General features: G+C 45.0%; 3 protein-coding genes across 3 annotated transcripts; 2 read left to right on the forward strand and 1 right to left on the reverse strand.

Moving 5' to 3' along the window:
• Positions 1 to 284: 284 nt before the first annotated feature.
• Positions 285 to 5,299, reverse strand: LOC108144442 (DNA replication factor Cdt1). Its single transcript, XM_017269327.2, has 3 exons — positions 4,917 to 5,299; positions 4,148 to 4,830; positions 285 to 2,093 (listed from the first exon to the last, which is right to left on the reverse strand). Exons 1-3 carry the CDS (start codon positions 4,995 to 4,997, stop codon positions 635 to 637), a joined length of 2,223 nt encoding a protein of 740 aa, XP_017124816.1. The 5' UTR covers positions 4,998 to 5,299; the 3' UTR covers positions 285 to 634.
• A 66-nt stretch (positions 5,300 to 5,365) lies between these two features.
• LOC108144441 (SRSF protein kinase 3) lies at positions 5,366 to 11,308 on the forward strand. The gene is made up of 5 exons (XM_017269326.2): positions 5,366 to 5,483; positions 6,141 to 6,295; positions 6,593 to 7,165; positions 8,517 to 9,470; positions 10,356 to 11,308. The coding sequence occupies exons 3-5, from the start codon at positions 6,661 to 6,663 to the stop codon at positions 11,306 to 11,308; spliced, it is 2,412 nt and encodes an 803-aa protein (XP_017124815.1). The 5' UTR covers positions 5,366 to 5,483; positions 6,141 to 6,295; positions 6,593 to 6,660.
• A 6-nt stretch (positions 11,309 to 11,314) lies between these two features.
• On the forward strand, positions 11,315 to 13,983 carry LOC108144443. Its single transcript, XM_017269329.2, has one exon. The coding sequence runs from the start codon at positions 11,315 to 11,317 to the stop codon at positions 11,816 to 11,818; it is 504 nt and encodes a 167-aa protein (XP_017124818.1). The 3' UTR covers positions 11,819 to 13,983.
• The last annotated feature ends 2,732 nt before the right edge of the window (positions 13,984 to 16,715 follow it).

The following is a 16,715-nucleotide window of genomic DNA, read 5'->3' on the forward strand; positions in this document are numbered from 1 at the left end:
TTGAAACCAGGTTTTGTATAAATTTACCAAAAGTGAGAATATTTAAAAAAATAATTATAATATTTACCGAATGAGTGAAAAACATGTATCAAGAGTAAGAAATCCAATAAAACCATACAAATTATAATTAGCTTAAGAAATCGGAGCAATAACAGGTTTCAGTAAATATGCATCAAAAAAGACCATACAAATTGAACAATTTTAATGAATATATTCTAAAAAATAAAAATTATATCTTTTTATCGTATTTCATCTCCCAAAACAAAAAGTAATTCAAAAATATATACAATTTTCCAGCAAAAATATTTATTTATTCAACGTGGTACAACATGAAAAATGATCTTAAAACTACCAAATATAAATGTATAAACGCTTGGTCCAAATAGAATTAGTTATAATGATTGCTTGGGTAATGAATGTGATGAATCCGATCCTGGGTTGTCAAGGTGCTTGTGGATGTTCGATGTATTAGTAGATGTCAGAATGGTTTGGAAGCTTAGCCTAATCTGGTTGCATTATCAAGTATTGGGCTAGCTAGTTAAGCAAGGTACTTAAAGCTATAGCTGGATGAAGCCACAGGGTCATTGCTCGACGGGGTCCCGCGTCCTGGTTGCGTTTCCTCCGTGTATCCGGTTCAGTTGCTCTTCGCGTTCGCCACGCTCTCCAGCTTCTCGATGATCTTGTTCATGTCCAGGTCCTTGGCCACCTTGAGGTACATGGTCTTGCGCACCTCATGGAAGGATGCCCAGCTGGGCAGCTCCTTGGCCAGCAGCTTGAGGTGCGCCTCGATCTCCTGCGGCGTGAGATTGGCCCGGAAGCTGTTCTGGATCTTCTTGATGACCACTTCCAGGGTGAGCACACCCTTCCGCTCGGTGACGAAGACATTGCGCAGGTGCCGGGCCAGTTCCGGCAAGCGGGAGTACTTGGTGGCCTCCTGATCCTGCGAGGGTCGCCGCGTCATCGCCTCCAAGGCCTTGGCCGCCTGCTTGGCCCGGATCTTCTCGATCAGCGACTTGGGCAGTCCCTTCAGCAAATTGGAGCCTGCCTCTGGGGCGGAGCACTCTTTGACCGTTGGCTTGGCAGTGGCCGTTTGATCGGTTGCAGCTGGCTCTTCCGCAGCTCCTGATGGTCCAGGCACATCCTTATTGGTCTGAGTGCCCATACCTGGCGGCTGCTCCTCCGCCTTCTTATTGCCTTCGGCTGCTGCCTGCTTGTCCGCCTCCAACTTGGCCTCATAGCGATCCATGGCCCTCTCCATGGGCGTGGCGCAGTTGAAAAGATTTCGAGCGGTGGACAGGATGTCCTTGGCCGAGGAGTACTTCTCCACATTCGGGGGCTGGGGCAGCGGGGCCAGTTCCACCTCCGGGCAGCTCTCCAGATCGAACTGCGGATGCCAGCGGGTCAGCGCCTTGTCAATGATGATCGGTGGATCCTGGGAACGCAGGAACTGGTCGTGCGCTCGCATCACCCGCTCGAGGAGCAGGCTCTGGAAGCGCTGCATGCGCGCCGTCATGACGTGTGGATTCATGGACGTCGACTGGGCCGACGCGAGCACATCGTCCTCGTCGATCTTGCCGAAGCGCTGCGGCTTCTCCGACGGCTGCTGCTCGGGCAGCGGCTCCACATTGGGACTGATGATCAGCTGGAAGTAGTCCGCCTTGGACACGGATCCAAAGTTGCGCGTCTTCACCTGGCTGAAGATAAAGGCCTCCGGATAGACGTGCCTGATCTGGGCCAAGTGGGTCTCCGTGAAGTTCTTGCGCAGCATGCGCTGCACCGCCGGCTTCAGCTTCTTGAAGCTGATCGTCTCCTTGCGGTTGTGGAACATGGCCACCACCGAGTCGAGTCCCTTAAACACGTCCAGCAAGTGGCGGTACTTGTACGGCAGCGGCAGTTGTCCGGCCCGCGATCCCTCCACCAGACTGGCGTAGCGCTTGTAGGCCGGCACCTCCACCAACTTGACGGGCGATCCGTTCTTGGCCGGGCTGAAGAGCAGACGCTTGGACACGTCCGTGTGGCGCGGCGACATGAGCTCATGCTTGTCCGGCGTGGGAGGCGGTAGTTTAGTGGGTGTCTTAAAGGTCTTCAGGGGGCTAGAATTGATAAATAGGGGGTATAATCAGTAAATTAGTACGTTCAACTTTAAAAGTCTTAAAAGGATTTAATTATATATATCTATTATAAGTTAGTTGGTTGTGTTAAAGAAGTATTAAAGTCATAAAGAAATTTAGCTAAAACCTTGGAGAGTAAATTTGTTGATAAATAGTGCTTAAAGTTTGTATTATGTTAAAAATATGTATAATTTTAAAAGTCAATAAGGGGATTTTGTAAATTATTTTTAGAAATTGTTGTTTATAAATTATGCTTAATATAAGGATTTTATAGTTTCGTTAGTTTTAGCCAATTAACAAACATACGAAAATTATATTTTAAATGAAAAATTGCAAATGTGTTAAAGGTTGTCGTTTGTAAAATTGTTAAACTAATAAAATGCATAATTTCTAAGATTTTTAGCTAGCTTTTGTTATGCAAAATCCAAACAAACATATGTACATACATATGTTAATTCCTGAACCACCAAAATGGTTTGGGATAGTAAAAGGATTTCCCTTGCCTATTCCTATTTGAAAATAGTTCCTATTCGGGGTCCTCGGAAACTTCCTTGAAGAAAACCGTTACGAAAAAAAGGTTGCTACCTGAGCGACAGAACCAAAACACACAATATACACACACACACACATCCCGATGGTGACTCGCATTCCCATGCAGTACAGCAGTTAAGATCCTTATTTTGTTCCGATGGAGAGAAAGCAACCCCCGAATGCGGGCGGAAAATAAGCATTTTCAAAGGGAAGGGAAGGTCAGGCAAGATTGTAACGTCTGCGAAGGGTAAACATATAGCTACACCACATAGCGATACACACAAACACACACACACACATAGTGTAGCATGGGGAGGGTCAGTCAGCCAAGCCAGATAGCTAAGTATTTATGCATGTTGTGCAGACGTCACGAATCAGCAGCAGCAATTGCTCGTGGAAAAACGACAATATGGCCAAAGCCAAGCCAAGCCATCGGTGACTACCACTGCTAGAGTCTGACTTGGGCGGAAAATGTGCAACTTCAGCAACAGCCGACGAGCGAGCGCTTGAATAACCCGGAGACCCGGAGAGCGACCTCGATTGCAGCAGAACTGCACGGCACGGCAGCAACTGCTGGCCTTTCGCTAAATGATGTTACCCGGTTTTTTTCACAGTCCACACTCCATACGCCGTGGTTTGTTTATGCCGATTCTAGGCCACCAACCAGCCAGCCAAGTCCAAATTGTTGTGGCAGGCACAAATTTTGCGCCATTACAATACTAACTTGATTATAGATTTAAATATTGTGGAGCACAATGCTATGTAGGATGTGCAGGACATTACAAGTATCGTATCCATAATCAGGAATATGTCAGTTTATAAAGATTGAAACTATTGCCATATCTTTTATCAAATTAACTTTGCATCTATCATCATGTATTCACGCAATTACATATAAAGATTGTTTCCTATTTCTTTGAAATGTCAATCAGAAAATTTAATTTCAGGCATCATTCGTAGGCCAAAAGATAAATAAAAGGTTGATACAAGTATTCTGCAGGATATAAAGCAGAATGCAACAAATACTTATATTTTATATAGAAATTATAGGATTCCAAAGACAAAAGCCAGGATATAAAATATTATACAGGATATAAAGAAGCATACCTTCATAACTACATGTTATGTAAGATAGGTAAATCTTATGATCATAAAAGGATATAAGGATATAAAGCAGAATGCAAAAATTGTTTATATTTTTTAAGGGAGGAAAAGGTTTGAATTGAAGTTATAAGATTTCAAAAGTAAAATTCATTGTAAAAAATATTTTACAGTATATAAAGAAGCATATGAAAGGGTTACTTCATAGCTACATTTTATGTAAGATAGGCAAATATCATTATGATACTAAGTAGTATGAATGAAGCACACAATAGAGGGAATTGGAGATGTCCTGGACTAAGAATATTACACAGGATATAAATCAGAATATTGAATATAGTCCCTGCTCAACCAACATATTACTTTAAAAACTATAGTAAATATTATATAAGTCTTTAGCTCACCTGGTCAGCACCTCCAGTTCGATGGTGTCGAACTCCTTGAGCTGCACGCTCATCTTCGCCTTGGAGGGGGAGGGGCCAGCCTCTCGGAGCTTCCGGTTGCGCTCCTCCTGCTCCTTGCGCTTCTGCTCGAGGGCCGCCTTCCTGGCCAGCACCGCCTTGAGCTCCTGCAGCTTGGCGCTGCGCGAGACCTTGGTCTTTACCTCGTCGAAGGTGAGCTGGCGGCGCAGATCCACCCCGCTGCTGGCCTTGATGGGCGAGGCGTCCTTGAGGATCTGCTTGGTGGGCGTGCGCAGGCCGCGCTGCACATTGTCCGCATTCTGCTGACTGCTTGTGGTGATGGTCAGCTTAGGGGTCAGCTCACTGTTGGCCGACGACGGCAGCTGCAGTTCCTCCTCGTCCAGCTTGCTGGACTGGGCCTGTTTCCGGGGCGACAGGGTGCCCTTTTTGATGAACTGCACCAGCTTCGGCTGCTTTACGTGGCCATCCAACTTGGCGGCAGCTGGTGTCTTCTTGGTTTTGCTCTCCTGGCTGGCGGTGACAATCAGACGGGCTGCAGTGCGTCCGGATCTGGTGCGAACGCCGCTGGCCACCGCCTTTAGGTTGTCCAAGTCCGCATCCTGGTCGCCATCGCCAGTTGTGGGCAATTGTGAAGGAGTGGCACTTTCAGCGGGTTCCGCCAAACGCTGCAAAATAAAAGCCAATCTTTAGCTAGCTGCACTCGCAAAAGATACTTTTGTATCTGTCCACGTTGCTGGGGCGGATTGCTTACCCTGTTCTTGATGGCAGTGGCATCGTCCAAGGCGGCGCGTTTGCGATTGGTGAAAAATGCAGCTACCGATGGCTGGGCCATTGCTTTTGCTGTGTTTGGGTGTTTATTTATTCCTAATTAAAAGTGCAGCTTGCTAAATGGTCTATCAGCACTTGGGCTCGGTTGGCAAATGGGCACGTCTGGCTATTAATCACTATTCACTAGTCTTGTTAATTCTTTTATCGGTCACCACGTCGTGCCAGCGCACTGCTCAAATTACAAGTGGCCACACGATTTTTCACTAGATGCAGTTTCCCTCCAAAACCTAAAATTGCGCCAAAACGCCTCTAGTGTTGTAGGTCACCGAACGTTCGATCGCCCAACAGCACTGGCCAACCAGCTGTTCACGCCCGTCGTCTTGCAACACTGCTCGCCCGCAGAGTTGCTTTTTCCGTAGCAGTTTTTTCCACTTGCGGATTTTTAGTTGTGCGCGTGTTTTTTGCTCGTTTCAGCTGCATTTGCGGCAGCTGATCAACGCCGGCGAATCGAGATGCTATTGGCCTAATCCGCGGCCACTTGCGAAGCCAAGTAAGTCGGGGGAAACTGCATTTTGGAGAGCCATTGGCAAAGCGAACGCTGCGCGAAAATGCCAAGCGAATTAAGTACTAGTGGGTGCAAGCGAGGCGGCATTATGTGGCTGCAGCGTGCGAGCGAGCTAGCTGAATCGCATAACGTAGTGCGCTTACGTTACGTAGTTATTGGTGTTCTTGTTTTTTTGTTGGTTTGAGTCTGCACTAAAAGGTAGACCTTGTTATCAGTGCTTCCTCTTTTAGCGTATTTTTTTATTTTAGCTATTAACCTTTTTTAAATTTATTACACACACCAACTACTAGTCATTTATTTAACTGACTTTAGTGATAGACATGTTTTCTTTTCGTACGGAATGTAATATAATTTAATTGTAGATATATATACATTAATTTTAATTAGGTGTTATAAATAAATATACTCTGGTAAAATGTTTGCTTACCAATCACCTTAATAAAGCAATGTAAATTCTTAGAGACAATAATTATTTGTGTATTCAGAAAGTAATTTTTAAAAACATTTTACTTACATTTTAGCAGTTAGAAGAACAACACCAACTTGGACCAAATTCAATTCCGTAGTTGTCAAGTTCTTTAAAGTTCATATTTTTCAAATTAGCCGTTTCATTTGGCATTACTGATTCCCAGTTTCTTGCAGATTTTTTCAGGGCCGATGGTATTTTGTGAGATTTGCGGTGCGGTCACACTGGAATCGAGTTTTGGGATTTGGCGTTTAGCGAAGATTTTTTGTGCTAATTTTGTGCAGAAATCGAAGCAGCAGCCGTGTTAATTGGAAACAAGTGGGAGCCCGAGGCAAGTAGACAATTAGCTGATGCTTTAGCCGATTTTGCTGCTTCGTTTTCACTGTGTTTTGCGGTGAAACGAGAGGGCCGTGAATCTAACAACCGAAAAAACAGGGCAGAGGCAACAACAAAAGCAAGAAAAACAGCGTGAACCTCGAACATTGCCTTTTTGAGATTTGTGCACGTTGCTGTGTGTTTCTGTTGCCGTTTTTGTTTCTGTTCTCTACTCCCCTATTATTTCCATTTTTATCAGCCTTCCCCTAACCACCTTTCTTCTCTTTTCTGCTCCTCCTGCTTCGCCATGCAGAACAGCTGTTACACCTGGCCGGAAATAAAGGGTATAGCAGTAAAATAGAAGCGACCAGCAGCAGCGAAATGAACAAGGCTGACGTCAACCGACGCGTTTTGGCCATTCAGGCGAAGAAGAAGCGTCATAAGAACAACAAGAAGCGGGGCAAGCAGAACGGCACTGGTGGCCCCCAGGATCAGCAGCCCAATCCCAGCCAGAATCCCAGTTCCCAACCGAATCAGAGCAGCGAGAACTTTCAGGCACCGGATAATGCTAATAATAGCCATGCGGATGTGCCAATTTCGGCTGCCTTCAGCAAGGTGAACGCCACGGCCACAGTCTCCACGTCCAGCGGAGGATCCGGCGGCACTCCCGACCAATATCAGCCACCACAGGCGCAGCCACCGAAGTCCAAGAGCAACTCGAAAAAGGAGCATCTGCAGCAGCAGCAGCAGCAACAGCAGCCACCGCGAAGCAGCTCCAATGAGTCTTACGAATCAGAGCTGAACAGCGAGAACGAGGAGCAGGAGCTCAAGGAGGACTACTGCAAGGGTGGCTACCACCCCGTCAATATCGGTGACCTGTTTCAGGGTAAGGCACCTGTTAGCACCCCTCCACATATTGGCATTTACCGACCCAAAAAAAAAAAATAAATAAAAACCAGCAGCAGCAGCAGCAGTAGCAGTAGCAACAACAACAACAGGTTGCCAAAGGCGCACAGCACAGATAAATCGAACGCACAGCGGGTGGCTCTCCCCCTTTTGGGCAAGGGTTGTTTTTTCGGGGAGCAAGGAGTAGGAGGAGGAGGAGGAGGCGCCTTCTCCTCGTGTTGTGGCAACGACAACAATAGCAACAGCAAAGCGTTTGGGGGCGAGCTGCTGTCACCTCCGAACATTGTCGCCCGGAACTCCACCCCTTTGCTTGTTTTCCCCATCCATTTTATAATGCCAGCTGCCAGTTGCCAGCTTGCCAGTTGCCAGCTTGCCAGCTTGCCGCTTTCCAAATCCATTTGCAGGCTCTGCAGCTTTTGCAGAAAGAAAATCCAAGCTATCGCTTGACAGTGATAACCCTATGAGAGCCTGATAACGACCAGCAAAGCTCCACAAAATCGCTTGATAGTGCTGCATATTATTATGAAACGAATCGACCAAGTTTTCTGCCCCCTCCCTTCTTTTATTAATCCAAGCGGATTTGCAGCAAGGAATGTTTATTAATAGAATCTCACTTGGTTTAGGTTATTATAATGAAGAGGGAGAATTATTTTGAGAACTATATAAATATGTTATATTCACTATTAGGTATAATTTAAAGAATAACTTGTAATGATTCTCTGAAATTACTATTACTATCTGGGTTTTTAAATTTTAAACAAACATAGTTTTTGTCATTTACATGCTTAGTTGCTCTGTTTCGACAAAATAACTTGATCTGAATTAAGTTTATTAATATTCTTAATTGAACATCAGCTAAGAAAGTGTCAAGTGACAAGTTTGACCTATTTTGGAAAGGCTTTAAGTCTTAACTCTTCTAAAAACAACCCCTGCTAGCAATGGCTTTCCCAACCGAAATTTCGCAAAGGTTTTAACATTGTTATGAGAGCTGTAGCATGAAACCAGTTTTTCAGTTTCTTACAAACCCCTTAGGCTGTCCAACTCAAGTAGCCACCACGAAAAGAACGCACTCGACTGCATTCACTGCCGGAACTTAATTGAATTTAAGCGGGTAGTAGCAGCAGTAGTAGTAGTTGCCCTGCGGTCGGCTAGTCGCTGGGTCAGTTGTGATGTGACAGTGATGCGATTAAAATGGATTTATTGCCGACCGAGGCGAACATTTGTGATTTCATCTTCCTTAGTGGTTCTGTGCTACCCTGCCCTGCCCCGATCCCCTGAACTTTGCCCCCTGACGAGAGTAGCACGAGATTAATGCAATTTTTGTTCTGCAGGTCGCTACCATGTCATCCGAAAATTGGGCTGGGGCCACTTCTCGACCGTCTGGCTGTGCTGGGATCTGCAGGAGATGAGCTATGTGGCCATAAAGATCGTCAAGTCGGCGCCGCACTTTGCCGAGACGGCCAAGGACGAGATCAAGATACTTAGGACGGTGCGCGAGACGGATCCATCGAATCCACGCCGGCAGAAGACCGTTCAGATGCTGGACGACTTCAAGATCACCGGCGTCAATGGCACCCACATCTGCATGGTGTTCGAGGTGCTCGGGGACAATCTACTGAAGCTCATTCGCAAGTCCAACTATCGCGGCATACCGCTGGGCAACGTGAAGACCATCACCCGCCAGGTGCTGGAGGGTCTGGACTATCTGCACACCTGCTGCAAGATCATCCACACGGACATCAAGCCCGAGAATGTGCTGCTGTGCGTGGACGAGCCGCATGTCCGCTCGCTGGCCACCGAAGCCACCCAGTTGTACTGCATGAACTCCAAGATGTATCCCTCGCTGGTGAGCCGGGCGCCCAAGGAGTACCGCGAGCCGCCCATCACCGGCAAAATGAGCAAGAACCGCAAGAAGAAGCTCAAGAAGAAGGCCAAGAAGCGCATGGAGCTGTTCAAGAAGCAGCGTGACTACCTGGAGCAGGCGGGCGGTCAGCCAGTCGAAGGCCAGGATGCTGGCGAGGATCAGACTGACTTTGGTGTCAATCACAATGAGGTGCAGAACGGCGATGCTGGCATCTCCGATGGCGATGAGGACGTGGAGGTGAAGCAGGAGCCGGAGGACAATGATGGCGACGAGGACGAGGAAGTGGCTGCTGCGCAGCCAGTGCGAAAGGAGAGGCACGAGCGCAAGGAGCGTCCGGAGCGCAAGGAGCAGGCACAGCAGTCGGAACAACAAGCTGAGGGCGCCGACAAAGCCAAAAAGAAGAAGAAAAAGAAGAATAAGAGTAAGTACTTTAATAGGTCCAAAAAACATTTATTTTCTTTATTATTTTATAAAGCTAACTTAAGGTTTAAAACTTGAAGCTAACTAGTAAACTAACATTACCAACTTTGGTCTTCTGCTCATCTAGAATTTTGACAAACAATTTAATTTATTGTTTAGCTTAGCATTTAGTTATTATGTTTGTGGAAATTTTCTACAACAAATTGCGAATTTAGTGCCATTATTGTATTAAACAGTTATTTCTCCAAGGCTTATTCTTTATAATTTTTAATAAGTCTTGCGGTTGTTAAATGGAAACACATTCCACAACCACAAAACATTTTTGAAAAGTATGAAGTCAAATCAAAGTCTTGCGGATGTGGTTTTTGATCCCAATTCCACAACCGAAAGACTGAAAATTAAATCTTAATGCTATAATAGCACCAAATTTGTTTTTTTGTATAGAAAATGACAGCAAACTTATTTTATAATAATTAAATACTTGAGAACATTTCACTTTGTTTTACGATGAGACCTTTTTTTTTACAAAAAGCTTATAAGTTTTTAAACTTCAAATGCGACTTTGCTTTTCAATGTCTATTCTTTGTTAAGAAAAAGACGGCAATTTCACAATCGCAAGATAATCTGTGGTCAATGCTTTGCGAAAGTGACTTTGACTTATTAAAAATAATGAATTTAAAGTCTTTTTGGAAATGGTTTTAATGCAATAATATAACTTAATTTGTTAATTGTTGCGCATCTTATTAAAACTTAATTTAATTTTTGTTTACCGTGTTTTAAGATATACCAAATTCTTTTTTCTCTTGTAACCTTTTTTTTATTACTTTTTATAACCGTTTCCCAAAGACTTTGGTTTTAAATGCCTAATTAACTATTCTTTATTTAGACAAATCCAACCAGCCGCAAGCTCAGCAGCCGCCACAGCTGGAGAACTCGACGAGCAGCGGCGACAGCAGCAGCGCCCTCAAGAGCCACCAGATCAATGGCAGTAGTAGCATTAGCAACAGCAACTCGAACACCAACAGCAACAGCAACTCGAGCGGCACTCTTAAAGGACAATCAAATGGCAAAAAGATGCCATTGCGACCGAAGCAGGAGAAGCAACTGGAAAAGCAACAGCAGCAGCAGCAGCAGCAATCATCGAATCAGCAGCTGACAAACAATAACAACTCCAGCTCTAAGCCCAACTCGAATAGCAATTCGAAAATCTCAAGCGGCTCCGTGGAGAACTCGTCGTCGGCCACAAATGGGCCGTATTCGGATCCCATGCTGCCACCGCCTCCTCCGCCACCGCAGGCCAAGCACAGCAGGGCCAGACGGGATCCGGCGCTGGAGGAGTGCAGCGTCTATGTGAAGATCGCCGATCTGGGCAATGCCTGCTGGGTGGATCGCCACTTCACCGAGGACATCCAGACGCGTCAGTATCGCTCGCTGGAGGTGATTCTCGGCTCCGGCTACGACACCTCGGCGGACATCTGGAGCACTGCCTGCATGGTGTTCGAACTGGCCACCGGCGACTATCTGTTTGAGCCGCACTCCGGCGACACCTACTCCCGCGACGAGGACCATTTGGCGCACATCATCGAGCTGCTGGGTCCCATACCGCGCAACATTGTGTTCCGCGGCACCTATGCCCAGCAGTCGTTCAACCGGGGCGGCGAGCTGCGCAACATCACTGGCCTGAAGCCCTGGGGCCTGATGGACGTCCTGCTGGAGAAGTACGAGTGGTCGCACAGCGAGGCGGAGTCCTTTGCCTCGTTCCTCAAGCCCATGCTGGAGTTCGATCCGGCCAAGCGAGCCACCGCCGCGGAGTGTCTGCAGCACCCGTGGCTTAGATAAGATACGATGCAACCTGGTTGTTGGCTGCGTGCCACCCAGCCAGCAACAGCAGATGGAGCGGGAGCGGTAGCGGTTGCGGCAGCAGGAGCGGGATTGCCGGCGGCGGCGGCGGGAACGACAGAAGGCGGCGGAGGAGTAAGCGGTGGCTATGTGGAATCTTCGGCATCGGTGGCCACATTGGCGTCCATCTCATCAATTGCTTCCACCTCGGCGGCAGCAATGGCGGCACTAAAGGCCCGTCCTTATCTAGTTGCACCCTTTGTGACCACAGCCTCGGCGCCACCCACTCCACAGCCCCATGTTTCAATGGCCACCAGCACGGCCCGCACAGCGCCGGCCACGCCCACACGTCGTCGCATTGCCGTTGGAGCAGAAGACGTGGACCTGGTGGAGGACTTTGACGTGGGGCTTGCCGCCCAGATGGAGGAACCGCAGCTGCACACGAAGAGCAAGTCGCAGCGCTTCTTCTGGCGCAAGGCACTGCGGCGCGTCTTCCAACGCCGCAAGTGACGGCGTCGCCGGCAGGACTTGCCCCGCTGGCATCGTCCCGCCCGTCGCTGTCGTCGCCGCAATTTGGCCGAGCGGGTGAGGCGCATCTGCGCCTGCTGTGCCTACGGTCAGATCCTGCTGCGCGCAGCCCGCGTGGCCCTGCTCAGCTGCATCCGCTGGCGAACCCGTGGCAACATACGCAACAACAACTTTTACTTCAGCAACCACTAAAGCATGAGCCAGAGAACCAGAAAGCCAGAAAGCCAGCCAGCCAAGCAACCAGCAGTCGCTAATCTCCGTGCTTGCTCCAGCTAACTCGAGTTACGTTTAATGTTAATGAATAACCATTCGACTAAGTTATACAGCAGCCAGCGCCAGCGCCAGCGCTTAATTTATTTCCTGTGTTTTACATCGACAATTAGACTATTTTTGTTGCTACATATGAAATTATAAAATGTATTACCGCCTATTACGAACACGTCCCCACGAATCCTGTACATAGGGTCGATAGTGCTCGATCCCATTGATCCATTGATCAGTTTAATCGAAGCGACGCATCCGAAGGCGAGAGCGAGAGTTTAGCGAGAGCGAATGCCGCATACAAACCCATAATATAGGCCCATATCTGTTACTGTACATTTAGCCAAGAGGCGAATCGGCAAATATACATTTATATAGCGTACACATAGTTAAATGAACTGGAGTCGATCCATCGATCGGTGGCTCACTCGCTCAATTGTCCAATTGTCACGTTGCGATATTACGATATTCAGATATTACGATATTACGATGGGCTGAGATGAGGAACCGCAGATGGATTTTTATTAGCATATGTAAATGTACATGGATGCAGAAACTTGAGCTGAACATAACAATAATGAGAACGTAGTTAATTAGTTTATCCTCGGCTTAGTGATCGACATGAAAAATTTGAAATGGCATTAGTAGGCATTAAAGCGTAACCTGAAATAGAAAAGCGAATGCACTACCAGCAACAACCACAAGTGAAACGAATCCTTAACCCCGAATCGGAACTAATAAGCATATAATTCTAATTAAAAGTAGCCGCCACTAACAAAAGTATTGTTCAACATTAAATACTAGCGCGAGCGCAAAATAATTGCAGCTTTATTGGATAGATAAAATATTCTAGACACACACACACAAACACTGAAACACACACACCAAATTTGGCACACTTATCACTAACTAGAGCCACACAAAATTTATGGAATTTTTCTCACCCACTCTCAACACAAGCATATAAATACCTAGAGGCCACTTTAGTTAAGGCTAGAAGTTAAAGGCGATATTTTCAATGGATAATGGAAGGCGCTAAGGCGAGGGATTATCAGACATGTAGAAAGTGTAGGGCCCAGTGTCCTTGGCAATCGGATTGGAATGGCAGGGGATGTGTGCATAACTGACTATTGACTATTTACGATTACGTACATACTGCATATATATGGATAAGTGGCCTTATTAATTCGGTTCTCCGCACCACAACACACCACACACTACGCACCAGAAAACCACAACCTCAAACACACAAACACACACGCACCCAAACCAAACTAATCCAGAAACAGATACTAAACAAATCCCCCCAGCCAATCTGAGAAAGCTATTGCAAACACGATTTACGCTGCGCGAACTAAGAAATTAAAGAGTTAGTTATGAATATTATTGTAACTAGACAGCCTGGCCAGCCTAGCAAGCAGATATCAATCTAAAATTAAACTAAATGTGTCCAAGTTGGAGGAGAATTGAAGAATGAGAGACGGTTCTTAGTAGAGTAGCCCACACACAGTCGATCTTCGATGTTGTCATCAAGTTAATCATAACATAAATGCAAATTCAACAATCTTCGGCTGGCCGATGTTTCGAAAATACTTACCGCATATACTCTTTGAAAAACGCCCAGACTTCCGAACGAAGCTACCACACTAGACTTTTGGCATCGAAAGTGGAGGAGTGTCCCCTCACAGATGACCACTTTGAAATGAATTAGAACCAGAAGCAGAATCAGAAGCAGAATCAGAATCAGGAACCCAGCTGCCGAATTGCAATTCCAGTATGTTCTCACGCTTTCAAAGAGTATGATTATGAATTATACGATACGATACATAATTTATTGATGTAGTTATAAACAAAATAAACAACAAATTACACAAATTGGAAAACAATCGTCGACACTGTTTCATTGTTTTATGTGGAGTGGAGTGCGGTGGATTGAAGTGGAGTGGATTGGAGTATGTGTGTGAACATCGAGCAGAGTATCTATGTATCTTTTGGCCATAAATACACGCCAGCTTACAGGACGAGCAAAGGATTGAGATAGAGAGACTCTATGCTGTGCCGGCGATTTATGACCACATAAAATTCACAAAAGCATTGAAGTCCTCAACGAATGGTTCAAGCGTCGAAGTGGCGACCTTCGACAGGCTCACATTAATTCCATGGTATATCCTCAGTCCCCGAATTCATCACGTTTGTTTGTCAATGGCTCGAAATTGAATTTTATCCACACGTGCACCCGAATGTCCGACCAGAAGCGATGGCCACTCGTTAAATGCTATGCACATATTTGCTATTGCTGTCTTTGTAGCTCAATGGCAATGGCAATGGCAATGGTGCACAGGTGCCAGTGCCTTCAACTTGAGCTGAGCGGAAAAGGCCAGCGCCCAAGGCTCCGAGTGTCCAAGTCTCCAAGTCTCAATGGCATCCGGCCAAAGTTAAGTCCTTGCTGTTTGCCTTAGACTTTGCCTTGGCCAACTTTCGCCCAAGAATCCTGGAACCCTTGGGAATTGATCTAAGACAAATTCGAAGAGCTCAACGCACACTTCGGCTCTGGTATTTGGTTTATTGTTGGCCAAAGTTTCGACTAACTGAAAAGTGCTCTGCATCCAAGCTGGGGATCAAAGTTTTAAGCGCGAATAAATGTTGTGCAACTCATCCGGGTTGCAAATAAAAAGAAGAGTGGCCTGCACAATTAAACATCTTAGTGCTTGAGTAAATTATACGATTCCAACTATCTAGAATAAGTATACATATGTTCGGAAAACTCAAATAAATCTTTCAAGGAAGTTGTTAAATTTCAAAAAATATATTTAAAATACCGCCAAATGTTTTAAAATGTATTTTATACCAAGCCAAGCTAATGGTTATTTATCTATACCTTAATCAGATAGTAAAAATGACTTCCAATGCTTGTTTCAGATACTTTAGAAAGTATTGAAATTTAAGTACAATAATTTTTTAATTTAAAAAACAATAGAATGCTAATGCTACTCTTGAAAGTATTTAAATTTAAGTTCAATCATTTGGTTCATTATGAAAATGTTGTTTTTAAGAAAAAAAAGTTTTAAATGCTTTCTTAATTAAACCTCTTAATTTTGACAACCATCAGAAAACAGAAACAAAAACAAACGGGAATACTTCTTAAACGACAAATAACCATTTAACGTTGTTAATCCATAACTTTTGCCCTCCTCGCGTCGAGTCCAATAACGCTTGAGCACTTCCCAAAAGAATTAAATATTCTGCTGCTACTTCTGAACTTGCAAATACTTTTTAAAGCCCTCACAGTTGAGTTGAACTCCTTGGGATGGGCATTCAATTTCATTTAGTCGAGAGTTTGGTAACAAAACCAAACCAGCTTTCAATGTATGCTAACGAGACCCGCAGTCCATTCCGTCCAGGAGCAGGTCCATTTCCACACCCACAATCACACCTAAACCTAAGCCCAAGCCCACACCGAACCCGAATCAGGATTTGCTTATAAATGTCCAACAAATGACAAACTTGACAAAACAGGGACGGCAAAAGTTTTTTGCATGGCAAAGGAAAACTCTTCAGACAAGTCGGTCAGAAGTTTTGCGGAGCACAAGAATAAACCCAAACAATTGTGCGTCTTGGTCGTCCATCAGGCGTCCTTGATGATCGATATTTGTCACACACAAACACAACAGGGACAAAGGGACAAGAGGAACTTTTAAAAGGTCCTTTTTGTAGATGCGGCGAAGCGCAAACGATTATTCAATTTGCACTCGGTGAATCTGAGCCCCGATGGCAAACGTTTAGCGTTGTCGACCTCTGTTTCCACCATAATACCCACTACCATACCAATACTCACTACCATACCCACTACCATACCCCACTTTCTCCTCCCGAATCGTTGTGCACTTCCAAATGTCCTTGTTGAAAATGCCAGCGAGTGGCACACTGATGACATTAAGTAGCTGTCGGGTTGGTCAGGATTAGATAGCAAAAGTGCCTGATGTTAGTTTAAAGTAGATAAACAAAAGCGGATTCACCCCGCGCACCCGTTCAACCCCCCTCACCCCTCACCCACTCACACAGCTTCTCGTTTCTGTCTGTCAAGCTGCCCATTGTTGTTGTTGCCGTGTAGACGTTGGCGGTGTCTACGGTGTCTACGGTGACTATGTGGGCAAGCATAGACTACAGAGAAAACAAATATCATCAAATATCCGAAATCAAATATCAAACAAATATATCACAAATTTTTGTACAGTAATGGTTCTGAGTCCCAAATTTCGTATCATTTTAAATACATTTATGGAAAATATATTCTTACTATGTTACGAAACTTAAATATGGATACTTATTGACCTATTAATGTGACATGAAAATCTTAAACATCATTAGCTAAAATTTTATCGATATATTTTTAAGCATATATTTAAACTTTAACAAAATTCGCTTTTTACTTCATTAATTCTCGCCTTAAAAACCAAGCTTTTGAAAACCTTTTTGTATTGCCTGTTCATTTGACATTGCCATAAATTGACCTATTTTTAGGAATTATCAATGAAGATTTGGAAATGTATGTATTTTTATAATTATTTACAATTAAAATGAAAAAACTTAAATATCTATATACATTAAAAAAAAAAGG

This window comes from Drosophila elegans, unplaced genomic scaffold (genome assembly GCF_018152505.1).
Source record: "Drosophila elegans isolate 14027-0461.03 unplaced genomic scaffold, ASM1815250v1 contig_183, whole genome shotgun sequence".
NCBI lineage: Eukaryota > Metazoa > Arthropoda > Insecta > Diptera > Drosophilidae > Drosophila > Drosophila elegans.